The 19,424-nt window shown below is 54.0% G+C and overlaps 4 protein-coding genes across 4 annotated transcripts; 1 reads left to right on the forward strand and 3 right to left on the reverse strand.

The window, feature by feature from the left end:
• Positions 1 to 151: 151 nt before the first annotated feature.
• GLRG_00675 (MBOAT family protein) lies at positions 152 to 2,311 on the reverse strand (the record flags this gene model as incomplete). The annotated part of the gene is made up of 5 exons (XM_008091360.1): positions 152 to 258; positions 332 to 1,193; positions 1,256 to 1,834; positions 1,915 to 1,982; positions 2,053 to 2,311. 5 exons carry the CDS (start codon positions 2,309 to 2,311, stop codon positions 152 to 154), a joined length of 1,875 nt encoding a protein of 624 aa, XP_008089551.1.
• A 1,823-nt stretch (positions 2,312 to 4,134) lies between these two features.
• Positions 4,135 to 8,994, reverse strand: GLRG_00676 (vacuolar assembly/sorting protein VPS8; the record flags this gene model as incomplete). Its single annotated transcript, XM_008091361.1, has 2 exons — positions 4,135 to 8,646; positions 8,776 to 8,994. 2 exons carry the CDS (start codon positions 8,992 to 8,994, stop codon positions 4,135 to 4,137), a joined length of 4,731 nt encoding a protein of 1,576 aa, XP_008089552.1.
• A 624-nt stretch (positions 8,995 to 9,618) lies between these two features.
• On the forward strand, positions 9,619 to 10,680 carry GLRG_00677 (uncharacterized protein; the record flags this gene model as incomplete). The annotated part of the gene is made up of 1 exon (XM_008091362.1): positions 9,619 to 10,680. One exon carries the CDS (start codon positions 9,619 to 9,621, stop codon positions 10,678 to 10,680), a length of 1,062 nt encoding a protein of 353 aa, XP_008089553.1.
• Positions 10,681 to 11,207: 527 nt separating this feature from the next.
• On the reverse strand, positions 11,208 to 12,686 carry GLRG_00678 (uncharacterized protein; the record flags this gene model as incomplete). Its single annotated transcript, XM_008091363.1, has 2 exons — positions 11,208 to 12,345; positions 12,403 to 12,686. 2 exons carry the CDS (start codon positions 12,684 to 12,686, stop codon positions 11,208 to 11,210), a joined length of 1,422 nt encoding a protein of 473 aa, XP_008089554.1.
• Between the last annotated feature and the right edge of the window lie 6,738 nt (positions 12,687 to 19,424).

Consider the following 19,424-nt stretch of genomic DNA (forward strand, 5'->3'; position numbering starts at 1 on the left):
TGTATATCTAGTAGTGCCAACACGGTACATCACACCTGTCTAAGACGGTAGCAGAAGTAGTGCATATATGTATATATATATATATGTGTGTGTATATTCAAACAAACGATTCGCTTTAATGCTCCCTTTTGGACCGCCACGTCGAGAAAGTCTAACACTTCAACGAGATGCCTCTTCGCATCTCGGACTCTCTGATCTCGAACATGATCTGCACGCCCATGTACAGTGACGCACAGGCAATCATGAAGAACGTTATGCCTGGATACCGGGTTAGGTCAGGTACGTACCTACGCGCAAAGCTTGCTGAGGGAGGGAGGGGGGCAACACTTACCTGACCAGTCATGCAAGATGCCGTAGAGGATGCTTTGCAAGCCGTCCAGCCCCACGGCGAACCCGACGAGGTTGGCAATCATCATCATGAGCACGTTAGCGACGGCTCCAAGGCCGCAGAGCCGGCGGTATGTGTCTGGCCGGCCCTCCCACTTCCTCGCCGGAAACAGGAGCTGCGCAAGGACCTCGGGAAGGAGGAAGAGGACGATGAGCCAGCCCCAGATGAGCAGGCGCAGGCGGATATCGTGCCAGAGGGCGACAAAAGTGAAGACGAGCAGGTACGTGGCGATGGAACGGGCGGTGGTGGCCCAGGAGCGGAAATTGGCGCCGCCAAGAGGGATGTAGATGTAGCGGATGAGCCAGCGGTTGTAGGAGCGGTGCCAGGCCTTCCAGAAGGACTTTGGGGACCAGTTGTTGGAGACGCAGCGAAGCATGTTCTCAGGGGGGTCGACGCCGTCGAGGAGGGCCCAGAGGCGGAAGAGGCGCCAAGGAAGGAGGAGCTTGAGCCAGATGATGTGGAGGTTGAAGTAGGAGAGGAGGGAGAGCTGGGCGGGCGTATAGGTGGACCAATTCGGGCCCGCGTGGGAGATGGCGCAGACATATTCATAGTGGAGGATGGCCTCCATGGCGAAGAGAACGATGAGGAAGCGGACGGCGTAGCGGATCGTACGACGGGTCTCAATGGTGGCGGGCGGATAGCGGAGTTGTGAGATGAAGTCGTTGTAGGTCATGATGGGCCCGACGAGGTAGAGAGGCGCGTAGATTGCGTAGGCAAGGTAGTTGCGAAAGGAGTAGTCCTGGGGCGCGGCCGAGGTGGCAAGGCGGTCGCGCTCGGAGAGATTGGCGGGGTCGAGTTGCTTCTTCTTGGGGACGTCAGCGCTGGCGCAGAGGGGTAAACAAGTGAGGGTTGATATGTCGGCCTCACCTCTAGATGACTCTCGCTCCGCTGGTCGAGACTGAAGTAATAGTCTAGGTTGAAGCTGATGAGCCGTAGGACGGTGATGTTGAAGAGGATCTCCCAGCGGCCCATCAGCCCGCCGTGGTGGTCCATCCAGCTTCCCCAGCGCACGAGGAACGGGTCCTCGTCGAGGAGGCTCTTCCCCAAAGGCGGCGGGGTGATGTGCCGCGCAATTGCGGCGAACTTGTACCCCTGGCACAGCTCATTGGCAAAGAGCATGCAGATGTTAAAGATCCATGTCGCGGCAGGGATATGGCGGCGCGGTAGCCTTTTGGCGATCTGGTAGTTGATGTTCAGGATGGCGAGGACCTTGAGGGCGGAGAAGCCGTGCAGGGCAACGAGGAAGACCAGGGCGAAACGATAGTCGAAGGAGGCGCGCTGCTCAAGGCGGGCAGCGCCCTGTTCGGCGACGGACTTCTTGTGCAGGTCGGCGGGGACAGGGAAGACTGCGTTCCAGAGCTTGCGCAGGAGAGGGTGGAAGGTCAAGAGGATGGCCATGAATGGAAGGTTCTTACGGAAGGTGTGGTATTGTGAGTCGGATATATCCTAGAAGATCCCACGTGTGAGTTCGGGTATGGCATCGTTGGGGGTGCGGGAGGGGGTTGCCGTCACGAGGTGCGGCTTACGATCTTGCGACCCGGGATCCAACCTTCGGAGAGGAAGCGCTCGTACTTGTGATAGCGGGGGTCAGAGGCTGTAGAAGAGCAATTGGGCGTCAGCAAAGACTCCTCGGGACTTCATCTGAAAAGGAGGTGTCAACGCACGTCTTGAGACCTCGTAGGCAATCCAGAACATGTACGGCACGATGCCACCGATGAATATCACGTAGAACCAGTACTCAGGGGTGTTCCATTTTGACGGCTGCGCGTGGACCCGGACCTTGGCCGGCGACTCCTTGCTCAGCGCGGGGTCGGCGCGAGCCTCGACGACGGTCTTGTAGGGAACGGAGGAGGCGTTGGTGAAGCGCGTGTCGAGGTTGTCGAGGTCGTAGACGCTCCTCAGAAACCTGAGGAGGGCGGCCATAGCTGCGGCGCGAGCTCTTCGGAGGGAGGGGAGGGAGCTGCTGGTGCGCACGGAAAAGGGGGGCTGTAAGGAGGAAAGAAGCTAACGAGTGGGTGCTCTTAGATCATTGTCGACGAAGTGGTTGGAAATAAAGAAGCCCAAATAGAGCTAGTCGTGGGGAACGCAGTCGTTGGATAGATGGATGGGAAAAGGGGACCGCCGTTGTGGGAGATTGGAAGAGGATGCAGTGTGGTCTTATGTTCCCCCAGATGGACTGTTGCATTTCTGTCCCCAAGTGTCCCATCCCGACGGGGGGTGTTATTTTTGTAGCGCAAAACTGCCTGCTAAGCCTAAGCTTTGGGCAAGGGTCGGCAGGACCCACATTGTTAACAACTCAACTGCTAGCTTAGCTGGTTTAGCTGCACTGGCCGCAAACCCGGGGCATTCTTTTCTCCTTTGGCCAACGGAGGAGTCGGGCAGCACCCAGTTGGCGGGGAGGATCGACGGAACCCCCCCCCCCCTTTTTTTTTTGCCCTGGGCTTCGACGGAGGAGGGTCAGGGGTCGTGTCATGCCTCGGTACCAACTGCTACAGAAGTGTTCTGGCCTATTGCAGACAACAAAAGCGCGTTTAGCGAATGCAAGGTACCGTTGCTCTGTTCAACCCACACAAGGTCTTTTTTGGTGTTTTTTTTTTCTTCCTATTTGAAGTAGGTACAAATTGAACATCTTGAGAGGTAAAGCACCTACCTAGTATGCATGTCTTCTCAACATTAGTAGAATAGATGTTCCCTATACGGGTACTCCGTGCTCCTATCTATTTACATTTCGGGTTCGGCTCCGATGTGGGGCTGATAGATGCCACCACCAACGTCAAACAGAGAGACATTGGCTACCTACCTATATACTTGGATGTTTCCCGCCAAAATAGCACGAGACTTTCCCTTCGATGTTACTTGCTGTCCTTTCAATATCTTGCTTGTGGCGTCTAACCACAATTCCGGCACGCTCGTGTCTTTATGATGACGAAGACGGGCATCTCGCCCATATATATGAGATGCCTCGGCCCACGGCCAATCATCCAACGCGTAATCCGGCGACGAGGCTCATCAAGGCCACTTGGCAGCACGTGCGTTGTTTGTTCAGGGAAACCGGACGCCAACTTCATGGCAGGTGGAATTTCGGCTTCAGCCCAGATGATCCCAGCACGTATGCCTGTGGTCCTGCTTTCTTCGGTTTGGCGAGATTTATGTCGTTGGAGTGGCCTGTCGGCACGCGACGAAGGGATTTGAACGGTACCATCCACCTCTGCGTTCTCCGGCTCTCAAGATATAGCATTGCCAACGTCTGTATCGCGCAACACGTCGGTAATTGTCTTTACAGGCATTTCTAATCGATCGAATGGCGTCTCCAGGCTCAGTTTGATGGAGCAATGTTATACAGGCCTAGCACAGGTGTTCTCCTGGCTAAGAACCCTTACAAAGCACTGACGGTTGCCTACTATACGCTTGCTCGGGCCACCTCGATCCTTGATGGTATCTGAAGCTGCCATATCCTGCGTCTCGTAAATCAAATGGGAAAATATGGTGTTGGAACAACGAGCAGACCAGTTAAGATCTTACCTTATCCCCCTGTGTGGCTCAATGTTTTCGGCCCTATTGCTCATTCACTAGGGCACGGCACGATGGCAAGAGAGATGTAACTAAAGAGGAGCCAAGGAAAGGCACGCTGATGTCCATTCCAGACACTCGGGGGCTCGCCGATGCGAAGCAAGAAGGTTCCGATACTTATCATGAATTCGTGAAATTTGTACACGCCTACTACACAGAAGATACACCTCATTCATCTACCCGTCAATCGGACACCTATACTCCCTTGCGTGCGCCTCCACTCGGCTCTTTCCCTCAACGTCCGGTCGGGCCTGGTAGGCATCCAAACAGCTCTGATGATAAATATGTCTGCAAGCCAGCACGACTAAGGGTCCTAGCGGTTGCTCTGGCGGCTTCGTCTTCGCGTCATCCGCACCACTCGTGACTTTGTCCGTACCGTCTTCGGCTGGATGTTGCGATGTCACAGGTGCCGCTTTACCTTTGCCTTTTGAGTCCCCCGCGGTCTGGGACGTATCGCTCGAGCTTCCAGCCTTGCCCGTGTCCCCTGCGGTCATTTGCGATTTTCTCTCCGCCCTCAGCTCTTCATCCCGCGCTTGCTTCTCCTCCCAGGCCTCGAAAACATTGCCCGAAACACCCGGACCCCATATGCGGCGACTGCAAGCTTCGCATGTCGAGCCTCTAGGTCGCCAACCACGTTGTCGCAGTTCCACTGCCTGCTTGACGTTGACGAACAAACTTCGCTCAAGCAATCGGTTGGATAGCCGAAGTATTGATTCCTCATAGGCATATGCCGAAAAGATTGAAGCTAGGACAGAACGCAGGTCTGCTAAATTTGGCGAAGAGGCCGCGGCTCGGGTGAGGAAGGATCGTAGGATACGCAGAAAAGACAAATTGCTTCCGGCATTGGTAAGCAGTCGGCCGCTCGCCTGAGCTCCGGTAGGATTCGAGGTCGTTGTTAGAAGCGCAGTAAAAGTGTGCTGTACCAGAAACCGCAAAAGTGCCAAGAGCTTCTCCTTGTCCAGACCGCCCGGTGCGTCGTGGGTCTCGTCTGTCCCATTGCCGTTCTTGGTACTAGTCAAGGTCTCAATAGTCGCAGAAAGTTGTCGAGTAGTCTGCACGGCTGCATCGATCAGGCTGAGCCAGAGTTCTTCGTCTGGTGATAGCGTTTGCGTGGTGGACTTTGATTTTCTTTGAACGCCATTCACCTTCCTCGACGACTTGGTTTGGCCCTGGCAAAGCCAGATACCCACATGGACGTACTTTTGAAGTGCCCGTAGAGTCTCCTCCGCCCCTGACTGCATTCCAACGGTTTCTTCCTTTTGAGCGCCCGTCAGGATGCCTTGCAAGGCTGACTCAAGAGTACCAATGTGCTTCACAAGTCTTTCCATAGCATCCTTGACCTGGCCCTCGCGAGCCATCAATACAACTGCAGCATCGATGACACCAGTCTCTTCCATGGCCGGAAGCAGGACATCGAGTCTGAGATTGACAGACTGAACCAACCCGATGTAGTCGGAAACATGAGACGGATCGTATTTGCACATGAGCTGTACGTAGCGTTCGATGAGAACCCGATCTGGGTTCGTCGGAGACTCGCCGTCTTGCTTTTCGGGCTCGAGCAATGTTTTGAGGTAAAAGAACTGTATCCCCGGAGCGTCTTCGACAGAGTCGAGAACATGCTGATGAATGTCAACCGACTGAGCTGACAGAGCTTTCGCGGCTTGGAGAGGGTCCGTTTCGAGCAAGGCCCTGGCGTTGTTCTTGATTGCGTCTAGGACTTCTTGAACCTGGCGACGGTCCAGACCACTCTGTGGCCGTAGACAGTCCCCGATGCATTCAAAGACGGCGTCCCGGTCAGCGGGGTCTTCGAAATAAGTCTGGACAAGCTTGCCATACTGTTTGTCAACCTTGTATTGCCTCTTTAGAATCCGGTAGAACCCAGCCTTCTTGAACATGGGGATTAACGCGTTGACGTCGGGAGGCTGGTATATTGACAGGAGGTATTCGGCGCTGAGCTGTGCGTCTTCGGATAGATCTGCTCCAGGATAGTTGCACAGTCCCGTTAAGACCTTTGTAAGAATTGACCCGGGGAATAATAAGTATTGGGGAAACTTGGGAAGGTTGCGGGCGATGAACATATCGAGATAGATAATGTCCTCTGCGGCGAAGTCTGAGGGGTTCATGATCTCCAGGAGGATAGAGACTATATATTGGCGATCAACAGTGCGACCAAAGATTTGCTCTTCGGGCACATCGCCCCTGAAGCCGCCGTTAACTTGCTTCTCAGGCGAGTCGTTGAGGAATGAATCTTCAAAGGCCTCGTTGACGGCGCTCAAGAAGCTTGGGGCGTCGAACTTCAAAATCAGTCTCAGATACGGGAAGGACGGTTCGGTATGCTGGTCTGGTCGTGTAAGGAACCGCCGATCGCTGCCCTTTGGCCAGATGACGCTGTTTCCTGAAAACAGAAACCAGTATATCTCAGCTTTAGCTTTCGAGGCAATTGCATCATCCATAACTTCTCCAGTGGGGTATACTCTGCCAGTCAACGTGTAGGAGAGGTAAGGGAACATCTTCAAAGCGTTCACGCCATATATCTCGTCTTCCACATTCCCGGAAGACATGTAGTCACCATTGCCCATGATAGGTACCAGCAAGGTTAGCAGGTCGATCAGTGGCGTAATGTAGTCGTCCAGCGCTTGGTTCCAGACGTAAATCAGCGCATCGTAAAGGCCATGCTGCTTGCACAATAAGGTAATCTGGTCCAAGTCCAAAGTCATAGTGTCCATGTGAACAATCATCTCCTCAAGACGGCTCTCCCATCCCTTGGTGACATAATGTGTTACCGTGGCCTTGATAACGGCTGGGGGTACGACGGTGATTTGTTTCTCAAGGATATAAGGCTCCATGGTTTCGAAGAAGATGCCCTCCACGCCGGCGTCTTCATACCACTCGTACATCTCTTCAAAGAGGAAGTCGATATCGCCAACGCTATGAGAGGCAGTAAAGCAGGTCTCAGCCAGCTCCCGCAGATGACTGTCGTCAGCAGAAGTTCTGTCTTTCTGCCGCTGCGTGAAAGCGTACTTGAGGGATGCTCTCATGATCTCCATAAGCTTATCGCGCACCATCGAATGTCGCAAGCCGGTGTCTTCAGGCAAGCCAATGGTAAGCTTATCAGCATCACCCGTGTAGTAGGATGTGCCGAGCTGTATGGCTCCGATGTAATCACCATTCTCCATGAGAGCAATGATTCGATCGGCCCAATTTGACAATGACCCGATGGAGACATCGTTGAACCCAAGAAGGAAAATTTTGCCTTTGTAGGTCTTGAAGCTCATATTAAACGCATCAGCCACGACGCCATGCATGGATGTATCGTCCTCATCCAACTGCTCCACCAGACTATGCAGCTGTTTCGAGAAGAGATCGGCGTGGTAGATGAATTTGTTGATCAGATCGAAACTCTCGGTCATGCGCATGGTTCGATCCTCCAGCACAACCAAGCGCTGTGTGATGGTCAGCACAGCAAGGACCGAACGGCTGAGCCACTGGACCGCAACGATGGCCTCTTCGCACTTCCATCTACTCCGTGCCTTGAACTTCAGCGTCGGAGGTTTGTCCTTGTTCTCGGCCGGTATCTCGTCAACGTCGAGGACAGTCAAAACGTCCGACCAACAGTAAACCAGTTTGGCTTTGGAGATGTCGCTTCCTGTGGCTGAATCTGGGACCTTGAGCTTGACCGCGGGGAACCATGCTAAACAGCCGGTCATCGCGCCGTGGTGAGCAACGTCCTTCGGTCTGGCCGACTTGTGCTGGGTCTGGGCTATGGGTGTCGTAGATACGATGACCAAAAGGTAAGGGGTGAGCATCGCCGTAAGACCCATGGTGTCAGTTGCGCGTTCAGTGTTGCCCAGAGGCAAAGAGCCGAATGCCAGAACTGTACTGGGTTTGAGAGCCTTGCTTGTAGGAGGTGCAGCATTCGGATACCTTCCAAGGATCCTGGTTGTTTTCACGGTGCGGCCAAGGGATCCCGTTCCTCGCGTAGCCAGGTGTGAGAACGCCATACCGCGGTCGTCCGCCGACACGAGCGCCGTGTGTCTTGTCCCGAGAAATCCGAGATGAGTAACAGCAACGTTGGGAAGGTGGCCGTCCATGGTCCGATTCAGGACTTGCGCTTGATCCAGATGCGGTATGTGCAAGAACGGTCTTGATGCGCGGTTCGCCTCCCAGGTGAAGATGCTTCCGTTTGCATGGCCACCAGCGATCGTGGTGTGGTCTGCCGAAATCGCTATCGCCGTGATGGCGCCGCATTCAACTGCTTTGGTACCGGGCCCGATAATGGTTTTCAAAACCTGGCTGTAATCAAACATTAATATTATGCCCTTGCTAGTCCCAAGTACAATTGAAGCAGAGACAGCAATGCAGGTGGGTGTTCCAAAGTTGCGCTTGCCAGCCTCTGAGAAGGCCTGGCCATTGAGCTTTCTTAATCTCGTCCATCGTACGACTTCCCATGGCGGGGTGGGTGTATCAGTGTCATCACGGTCCAACAGACCCGAGCTGAGGGATGCAGAACGGCTGTGGCCGGTGAGGAAGGCGGGGGAAGAGGATCGTGGGCTGTGGATAAAGCCGGAGGAGATGCGAGACTGGAAGCGGCGGTCAAAGGGTCGGAATGAGGGGCTTGGGCTGCTGAGGCCTGGTCGAGAGGCCACGGATGGGAGGACACTGCTGCTCGGAGAAGAGATTACGGAGCCCTGGGTCCTAGGTCAGCTAATGTCTCTTTATCTGTTCAAGGCTTTACTTGCCTGGATAGACGGGGAATCATCAGGAATTGACATCAGGGAATCGATCGGGCTCCCCGCCCGCTTCGGGGCTGCATCTACCGAGCCCTCCTCAGAAACATCGTCAGCTTGTTCGCGCAAAATGTCGCGATATCGGTTGGGAACGGCGCCGTTCTCAATTGCTGGTGGCGTGCTGCTGGATATCTGGGTCTCGTCATCCAAGAGGCCGGCAATGCCGTCTTCCTCCTTCTCAGCCTTTACAGTCTCTTCGTCGCCGAAAGCTGGTTTCCCCACGGAGGGCCTGTCGTCTTGATCTGCCATGGCGTCTCCAGGTCCATCGTCTCTCTTTGTCGATGGTGGGGTCATCAATGGCGGTTCATAAGGCACATGGCTTGCGGTCGCAGTCGGGTTGGACGGAGAGTTCGGTTTGGGTTCGGAAGCTTTAATGGATGCTTTTGGTAGGGAGAGTGTATAGGAATGGACTTCTTTAGTAGGAAGCACAAGTTGGAAACGGGGAACTTTGTACGGATGCGAAGGTCTCTTGGTGATACGCGCTTCTAAAGCTCCTATCAGATGAATGTGAGCTGCAACATTAACAGGCATTCAGTTGCAGTCTGCAAGAGCGCACGCATTACGCAGCTTAACACACAGCCCACACCAACTGGGCGCACCTTGCAGTTCCAGGTTCCAGGTTCCAACAACCCAAAGCTCAGGCACGGACCGGTGTTTTTCCGAAGAGCCTGTCTGATTGTCCCAAGCACTAATTACTAGACCGGACCTCTAAAACTTACATCAGAGGCATACGCTCCAGTGTCTTGTATCCGCAGCTACACCCGACACGCATCCATGCGCATTGCGCCAACCCCAGGTCGTACAATAATAAATAACCCTTGTGATCCCTGATCAACGCACTCACTTTGACATTTCAAACCCGAAGCCTTCATTATGTCTTCAATTGGTCCTCAAATGCCACCGCATCTCGTAAAGAGAAAGCGCACCCCAGATGACGAAGGCGAAGACTCACCACCGACAAAACAATCGCGCAACACCGACGAGATTGACCTAGAAGATGACTCCGATGACGACAGCTTCGGTCCTAGTGCCCATGGAAGAGCAGCAGAAGCCACAGCAGCCTCGAAGCCCTCCCCGTCATTAAAACCTTCCATCGGCCCAAATCTCCCCCCCTCCAACCCAACAAATACCAGCGAAATTCCTCTCGACGACTCCGATTCTGAAGATGGTTGTGGCCCCTCTGCTCCCCGCGTTACATCAACAGCAGAAGCTCCGAAACGCAAGCCCGCAATAGGACCGACTCCACCGCCCAAACAAATGATAGGCCCAGCGATGCCACCACCTCCAGACCACCGTGGCGCCGATGAGAACGGTAACAGCTCCTCGGATTCCGATGACGATTATGGCCCTGCCCTCCCGTCTTCTACAACATCCGCCCAACGAGCCCAGGCTGCGGCGGCCGCAGCAGCGTCCCAAGCCTCTGCAAGTTCCGTGGCGCCTCAACGCGACGACTGGATGCTCGCACCCCCCACGCAATCAGGCTACCACGAACGCGATCCGACAAAGCTCAAGAACCGCAAATTCGGAAGCGGCAAGTCTTCCGGCGCGGGCGGCATCAGCAGCATATGGACTGAGACGCCGGAGCAGAAACGCAAGCGTCTGGAGGATGCTGTGCTCGGCCGCGGAGATGCGACCGACGCGGCAGGCCCTCAGCAGCCGCGCCGTACAAAGGAAGAGGAGGAGCGTGACAGGCGCATCAGCGAGAACATCGCAACGGCACGTGGTCGCAGCATGTACGAAGAACATCAGCAAAGCAAGAAAGGAGGTGTGAAGCAGGGTAAGGACGAAGAGGAGGAAGACGACCCAAGCAAGAGAGCCTTCGATCGGGAGAAGGACATGTCCCTGGGAGGCAAAATTGGAACAGCACAGAGGAGGGAGCTGCTCAATCGAGCCAAAGACTTTGGTGGTCGTTTTCAGAAGGGGTCGTACCTTTGATACCCATTTACATGATGCCGGAAATTTATGTCTGCATTAGTATCCACCGCAGGCGTGGCCGATATCCTAGTATTCTCTCGTGGTAGGCCGGTGTTCGCCGTGAACACTATGGAAAGCACGTCATAGCCCTGAGATGCACCAGCGGTTTGTGTTTCTTGTCAATTGTCATTATTCCGTGACGAGTGATGCCTATATCGCCGCAACTCCGCCGCTCCCCTTGTAATTCGAGAGAAACCAAACCAAGCCACCACCTAGTGCAGTCACGCAAATCCTTCTCTGCCGTACCGCAACAGAATCTCCCACCGTCCTCTTTTATTGCATATGGCTTCATCCTCTCGACGGGTGTATGTATGTGTGGGTATGAGAAGTGGCATCGTGTAGCATATATAATGCAGCAAAAATCGCAGGCCTTTGCTAAGATCTGCATATCCGTCTTTGGGGTATGGATGATGTACACGGGCAACACAGCAGTAAAAAAGAAAATATAAGATCGAAATCACCTTTGCGGATGGTATTTATCAACGCGGTCACCGTGTCTCAGTAGTGGTGACAGCAGGTGCAGTTTGCGTACCGGCCTCAAGCTGAGATGGCGTGACATGAGCGCCAGTAGCTGTCGGGCTACCAGGCTGTTGGTTGTCACCACGTCGAAGGGGGTTGCGGAATGCAGGCAATCTGATGTTGGCTAGGAGCCCGCGAGACTCCTGATTCTCCGCAACAGGCGATGATGCCTGTTGGGCAGTCTGGGGAGAGGATGCAGGCGTATTCTGCTGACGGGCGCGATGGCGACGGTCGGAACGGCTGCTAGCTGTCCGATTGCCTCTGCGGCGTCCAAAAACAATGTTATTGCCGGTCAGGTTGTACCAGGCAGTTGGAGGGGCATTGGGCATGTTGGCGCGGGATGCTGAACGGCCCATCTCGCCAGTAGCGCTCGGGTCACCTTCGCCAGGGGTTGGGCGAGGCTTTGGGGTGTAGTAGTCCGCCTTGCAGAGAGGACAACAGGCTCTGCGGCTGGTAAGCCATGGATCGACGCAGACGGCATGGAAGGCGTGACCACAAGTTAGTCCGCGGATATCATCGTCATCCTCCAAGGTGTCAATGCAAATAGCGCAAGTATCGCCACTGGTTGCCATCAGTTCAGGGGGGACAGCGGCGTTGATGTGCTCATCGTCTTCCTCGTCATCATCGTCGCTATGGACACGCTGAAGATGAGTCGCAGAAGTAGGGGTGGTTTGCGGGGCGTCAGCATGGCCAGCTGTTGTTGAAGTATCGCCGTCTTTCTTTGTTGCATCTTCGGAAGTCTTTTCGGAGGCAGCGGGTTTGTTGCCGGTCCCAGTGGTAGGGCGATCATCTGTAGACTCGCGTTCTTTAGAAGGCAGCTCGGGAACGATACCGTCGGCAGATCGAACACTATTTGCACGGCTAGGCGGAGCGGACACGCCTCCGGCAGTAGGCAGGCCTTCTCTCGCACGTTCGCCAACCCATGTCTTGTACTTGGTCATGGGGAACTTGTCGTTGACCTCGTCCATTGTCATCAACTTCTTCTCACGGCGACGACGATGCGGGCGAGGCATATTTTCGAGGTTTATGGGCTCTCCATCTTCGTTGAGACGCATGGCACGATTGCGTGCATTGTAGCGGAAGCAGTATTTGACTCCAACGATGATCCTGATGCAGATGTTAGATGCTTGATAATACACAGGCAGGATTGGGCAAGTTGCTGACCATAGGTTGGTGAAGACAACTCCGAAACCTAGGGCAACGAAAAAGAGCAACGGGGAACTCGAGTTACCGCCGCCACCGCCTCCGCCTCCTCCGCCTCCATTCCCTCCTCCATTACCTGAGTTGCCGGTCGGGCTTGGGTTGTCGGTGACCGTCTCGGTGGAAGACGGGACTTCGCCGAGGGTCGATGTAGGTGCCGCAGTTTGTGGAAGGGATGAGGCTGACTCCGTGACTTGACGCACCACGAAGCGGGAAACCTCGACCAGAACCTGATCAATGACAGCCATTTTGACGGCAGGCTCGCGATGGTCCAAAATCAATACCGAGTCCGAGCGATCGGAGACAGGCAAGGGAGGGGAAAAGCCGAGCACCAACGGTGGGTGATGCCGAAGAATTGACTCACGGTCGGAAGAAAGTCGAGGTCATGGAGGAGCGAGTTGGGTGTCGTAGGGAAGGAAAGTCTGCCACGAGTTGAAACCAAGAAGCCGAAAACAGTGGTTCTGGACGGAAATGGTTGACCTGAACCCCCGGTCGCATGCGGTATGGAATGGAGACAGGGTCGCTAGTAAATGAAAGATCCCTCTCGGAGCGATTTTGGTTGGTACTGGATTTGTCGTGATCCCAGTTCTACTCTGAGCCTGAATGGCGTCGTCGGTAGAAGGGGTTGAAACAGGAAAGAAATCACGACACGATGTCGGATGGGGGTTGGTGGAAGGGTTGACAAAAGCAGGCAAGAGATTGCGGAGTGAGGGAAAGTGCAGGTGGAGTGGGATAAGTATGATGGATCAGGACGTGGAACTCTGACGGACAGCAACACAGCCCCAGTCAATAGAAAAGTGGGTACGCAAGACGGCGGGCGGGTAAGTGCGAAGGACACTGAGCAGGAAGAGCAAGAAGGACCTAGTCACCGACCCCAGCCCCCAGACACCCAAACCAGCAAAGTGCAGAATGGAAGGAGCAACCAGTAAGTAGAGAAGCAGAGCCAGCGACAGCAGGCGCAGCCACTAGGTGCGAAGTACTTTGCAGACCACCTCTACCCACTAAGACTAAGCACATCGGTAGGGAGACAGGTACCTAGTTACTGAGTAGTGTACGTATACACATACACTTTATGTGCAGCCACCAGACGCACCACATCGCAAGCTGGGAAAGAAAGACGGGGAAGGACGATGGAATGGAGCGACAGGCTGCAAGATGCAGTGGGATTGGACAGGGTCAACAAGTCAATGGATGCAAGGAGGTGGAGGGATGGAAGAGTGGGGAATTGTGCCCGGGGTGCGGGTGAAGATGAGGGTGGGTGAGGATGAAGATGAGGGTGGGTGAGGATGAGGGTGAGAGGGTATCAGAGGCGCTGGCTGAACTCACACTGTGCCACTGCGATGCCTCTGACAATTATTAACATTGATATCTCCTCTGCACAGATACGGGAGGGTAGGATAGTGTGCCGGTGCCGACGCCTCACTCAAGCCAAAAAGTACGCCTGAGAAAGGGGCAGGGTGGCAGGGTGACATGGAGACGCGACACAAATGCGTGTGCTCTCCCGCTTTCTTCCATCCGTGTGATGGGAAATGTGAGGCCAGACAGGCGCCTTGGAATTACCTAATTAGTACCTAGGTACTGTACCAACACACCTTCTGTTCCATACCAACTACAGTAGGTACAGTGCCTGGGCATCCGAGTGTCCAAGGCATCACACAGATATTGGAGCGTAGCATCTGTACGGATACAATGCCCATGTGTAGGTGACCGACAGGGACACCTCTTGGAGTCCGAGCGAGCAGTCAAGGGGCATGGACCCAAACCCTTTCTGTAACCTTACTTGGCTTGCCAGTCCCAGACTTGTCTTTTTTGAGCAAAATGGCAGCGCACTAGGGGCAATGTGAGTGGTGGGACTGAACACTCAGTCAAGTCACTGTCCTCCTTTGGGACTAGTGGCACATTTCGTTTTAAGTGTTCACAGTAGAGAGGTTGCTTGGTTGCTATCGCTGGGGGGGATGCGATGGTGGTACTACGAGATCTTAGTTTGGAAACCAAGAGGCAAAATAAATAAAGAAGGAAGACAGACAGGAGAAGAAAGAGCGAAGCGGGAAGGAATGGGACAGCCAGGATACAGGTAATGGGGAGACTTGGACTTTCATCAAAACATCGGTTTACACGTCCTGACGTTTTCGAGGTGCGAGGTGCGCAAACAAGAGGTACATGCAGTATAGTATGTATGTAGGTAGCAAGGATTGGGCGCACGTATATATCTGTACGGATACAGAGTACATATCTACAAGTATGTGTAGCACGATATACAGGTCAGTCCCAAGCGCTTGCTTGGCTGGGCCAGAGATTGACTGCAATGTGGTCTGTGGCCTCCCCACGGTGCGTTCCATCTCTACTTTCTCTCTATGTCATCCACACTCGGCAGTGTCTACAGTTTACATTTACGTGCCCCTTGCTAGACAACCTAGCTTTGTGGTATATCTCGGCCAGCATGTCTCTTCTTTGTCGTCGTCGTCATTTGCCGGGAGACGAATACACTGTATCATCAACCACAAACCCTATCCTGGTGAAAATCGTCTCAGGTCAAGGGGCACAACTGATGCCAATCTGATACCCACGCTACCTACAGAAGTATCACAGTATACTGCTACGATAACAAGCTGACAAGTGGCACCTAGAGAGGCGGTACGAATACCCGCGTAGCCTCCATCCAAGGCGGGTCGGCGCCCGCACAAACCGTGTCAGCAACATTGGGCCAATACTGGCCGGACTTGCCGCGTGCTTCACGGGGTCCTTCCCTTGCCGATATGGTGAATGGCTAAGGTATCAAAGCTTCCAGTTCCTTTACTTCCCCCCCTCGTCGTCGCTTGACTTCGTATCCCTGTTTCCACTCCCTCGGGCCAGAACTGAATTATCGACGGTATCTTACAGCATGGATGGCCCCTCATTCGCCCATCTACAACAGTATCTCAAAATCGAATCTTCTTTGTTTATCCTTTTGTCCTCCCCTTCCCGACCATCGGCCGCCACCGCCGCCGCCAGCCGTTAGCCATCCCCGGTACCACAATCCGATGCGTTGGTGAACACCCAAGGGAAGCATAAGAAGGGTAGGTTTGCGGTGCTAGGCGGAAGACGGCATGGCCGCGGCACCACGCACTTGCAGGAGTCCAGCAAAGGAAGAAGCAAGCACCGAGCGGCGGCCTGACACCTGAAGCAAGTCCGGCGTGGGTGGGGCAAACCGGCTTGGTTGTGTCGCGTTTCTCACCGACTGCTTGCCCGAGTTCAACTCCTCAATCAGTCTCGACCCTATACATTCTGAAAGCCATACGATAAGACGAGTTCGACTACCTTTGTGCGACCGACATTCTGTGCTTGGATAGCAACGGGCTCGGGGCCATGAACAACAGTGGTCGCTTGCTCAACACGCACTGCTTCCAGCAACCCGAATTGCCATGCATCCATGGCATTCTACAAGGGTTGTAAAACACAAAGCTGTCGAAAGACCCTTGCTTATTCCTGTGGTGACACAGCGGCATTTTGGTTTTACTCTTCAATCCTGGCCACCATGAGCAGACTTCCAATTTTGACTTTGAGGGTTTCCTTACTATACATCATACAGCAAGACATTAGCTTGACTTGATGGCACCAGTTCATCAGGAGCATATCGGACAAGCCTTGAGTTGTGGATCCTTGGGAGGCCCGAAGCACCGGATTGCGCCTAGCACGCTATCAACATCTTGCTTCTGTCATTAGTTGGCATGGCACTAACGAATTCACACTAGACTTTTCAGGCTCGGTAAATATGATGATAAAAATAAGGAAGAATAAGAAGAAGCCAAGAGCAACATGTTCGACGCGTTCTAAATCGCCATGCTCCTCACCCAACCCATCAGGAACTAAACGGCGGCTTGTCTTCCCGCTTTAACGAAACCGAAGCGGAGCATCCATGTATCCGCTCCATACGAAAGAAGGAATATGTTGCTTGGTCGACTTGAAGGGGATATCTCAGTTCATGTTACGCCTCATCTGGACATGTCTCAACGTCTCAGACATGGTCAATAATAGATCCAGCAACTGAGCAGTGTGCTGGACTTGGACGAGGCGGTCAGTCCGAAGTTGGAATCGCCACAAATCACACGTTTCTCGTGACGATGAACAGCGTGTAGACAACATTAGCTGCAGCCACTCAAAGTTGGGATGTGTCTCCGAAACGCCAGGGCCGATGAGTAGTTGATTTCACCTCATCTTTGTGATGTTTCAGCGTCACAGACAAAGACGACGCTTTTTTGCCACAGTGACTCACTCGATAGCGCTGATCCAAGCGTTTTCCAACACCAATCATCTTTGACTGCTCGAATTGACTCCTTGGCCAACGTTAGCGTTCTGCAAAAAGGGCGCCATCCGCGGCTCTCTTGGAACTGTCAGTGCCGTGCCATTCCACACAGCCCAAGCGCTGCCTCGCTGTCGGCGTGGCCCATCACCCCAGGTCCAGACTTCGGACACGAAAAGCGTAATGCCACTGCGTAAAGCGACATAACACGGCACATGCATGTCTCGAACGTCTGATCTGATGCCAGGCCACGATTACTTTGCAGCTCACTGGCGAGTAGCTGTTTCTCGTAGACACTCCGGTGTCGAGCCCTGTCTCAAAAAACCATCGAGCCCGCCCCTGGAAACGCTCAGACGTCCTCGCAAAGCTTAGCCTTCTCGGGCACCACGGTTGTGCCTGGGGTGCCCATCTACCGGTATCCACGTAACCATTTGGCAACCACCAGCGCGTGCACATATCACCGCGCGCATATTACTGCGCACATCGGCAACAGCGATGGGCTGGCTGACACGCCTCACATACTTGGTTCCCGACCAATGGAGGGAACATTGAAAATGCTTTAAATGTATGGGTGTTGTCGAAACGTATGAAGCCGGTGTCCTTTGTGACTCGTGGGGATGAGCCGCTTGATCCGGGGCTAGCAGAGCGACAGTGTGAGAGGATAGTCTTTTGACGGTGCGTACAGGGATTCCATAGCCGATGCCCAGGGATGCTGACGCTGACCTACCTGTACTAAGTAAGGACCACTTATCCCCACCGTTGATGACGGCGACAAGAACGACTTGGCACCCGTTTGCTTGGTCATCACGTTCCCCGATACATCTGAAGCATGGTCGACGATAACGGACTCTATCATACATATATGCCTCCATGAAAATTCTCTACCATGTCTTTATCGCTATCCGTCAACATTGTGACTATGCAAAACTGACGCGCCCTCACACATGTGTACGAATGCCCTCATCATCGTGAACCAGCCGGACGGAACGGCCCACTGAAGAAGAAAAAAATTCCGACATAGCAGTCAGTCTCTCTCAAGGGAAGATATCCCCCCCCCCCCCGGAGGCTGGGTAGGTAATTCAGAGGTTCCCTGGATACAACCAGGATCATACCATCATCATCTATACCGCGCCAAACGCTGTCAACCCGTAAACCCCGAAGCCTCTAGACGGACCATTTGATATCCCTCACCATTACTCAAACATTAGGTATGTTTGTTGAATAGATACAACTGGCAGTAATCATGCCACAACTATCCCTACGGAAGTCGCGGAAGCGGGCAACGACCGCGACTTCCCACAGCCCCACTGTTATGCTGTCAACCGCCTGACCAGTTCGCCATCCCGACCTCCCGGATGGCACGAGCTGTCTTGCAACCTCGGCATCGTGATGTCAGACCACGAGTCTTGCGGAGGCCAAATACTTATCTTTCTCACATCAGAATGGCGATGTCATCATGGGTTGTTTTGCTTGGTTTTGCCCGGGTTAAGAGTGGCGCCAGGCTGTGCAGACGCAGAGAAGACTGCCGATTCCAAATTCGCTAGTCCCACATCGTGCAGTACATCGTCAACCGCCAACCTTGGCTGCTAACCATTGCCGAACACCGGCATTCGGATGATCTGGGGTCGATTTGCCTCCTACCACTAGTGTGGAATCCTCCTTGACGCCGGGAAGATCAACCTGGATGGGGGCCAGTGTTCTGTCACCCGGTCATGTGTGGGCTGGGCCGGGCTGGGCGGGGGAACCAACCGCGTCCGAAACAAAACGCAGGCCCCAAAATGTCGTCCTTGGAACCCGTTTTGCGGATCGTGGTCCAAGACGATGTGGACGCGTTCCACCGAGCCAGTGCCCATCGGACTGCTAGCAAGAGTGGCTGAGCTCATTGTATGGAACCCGACATGGCTCTCCAAATTTGTCAACCTTGCCTTGCGCCGTCGATCTTTGACGCCGTGACATCCAGGGGACGTCCGACCTAGGCCTTATTTAGCTACACCTTATACTACTAAGTCAAACTGCCACGATAACGGCAGCGCGATGCAACGGCAGCAAGGTAACGAAAAACGCCAGCGAATGTCCGAGTGCTCCAACCCGGTCTTTCAGACGCTGCGTTCTGCGTCGCCCGTAGGGGCTATCGATGCTGTCATGAGGGTTCGGCTTTCTTTGGTTTTTTGTTCTCTTAGGAGGGAGTTATTCTGTTCTTACAATGGACACAAGAGCGGAGAGGGACGAAATAGTTCAACGAATCCGAATCAGAAGGCCCGCAAAACCCAATCCCCTAGCCTAGGGTTAAGAGAGGCTGGGCATGCGACAAGCGAGCAACCCCGACTGCCGTGACGCGGCCTCTGCATTCGGACCTTGGGCATCCCCTCACTTCGGCCCCAGGCCCGGCAGCTTGCAGCAGAACCCGCGGGGCTCTCTGCATCTTTTTCGTTCAAGAGAAATTGCACTCGCTAAAATGGCAGATCGGCAAGGGAAGAAAGCTACGCTATGCGTGGAGCTCGTATGTATTAGCGACGCGAGACCTTGTGCAGAGTATTGTTGGCCTCCCCTCCCCCTTCAACTGGCGGCCGAGAGCAGGAGGGGAAGGCACATGAACGACAGGTATTTGAAAAACTTCCACAAATACGGATACATGGGGGGGAGAACAAAAGGAGGGGGTCTCCCTGGGATTAAAGACGAACTCAACGCCGTTTTGGCTAACCTTTTC

The sequence above is a fragment of the Colletotrichum graminicola genome (assembly GCF_000149035.1).
Source record: "Colletotrichum graminicola M1.001 genomic scaffold supercont1.2, whole genome shotgun sequence".
NCBI classification, from domain to species: Eukaryota; Fungi; Ascomycota; class Sordariomycetes; order Glomerellales; family Glomerellaceae; genus Colletotrichum; species Colletotrichum graminicola.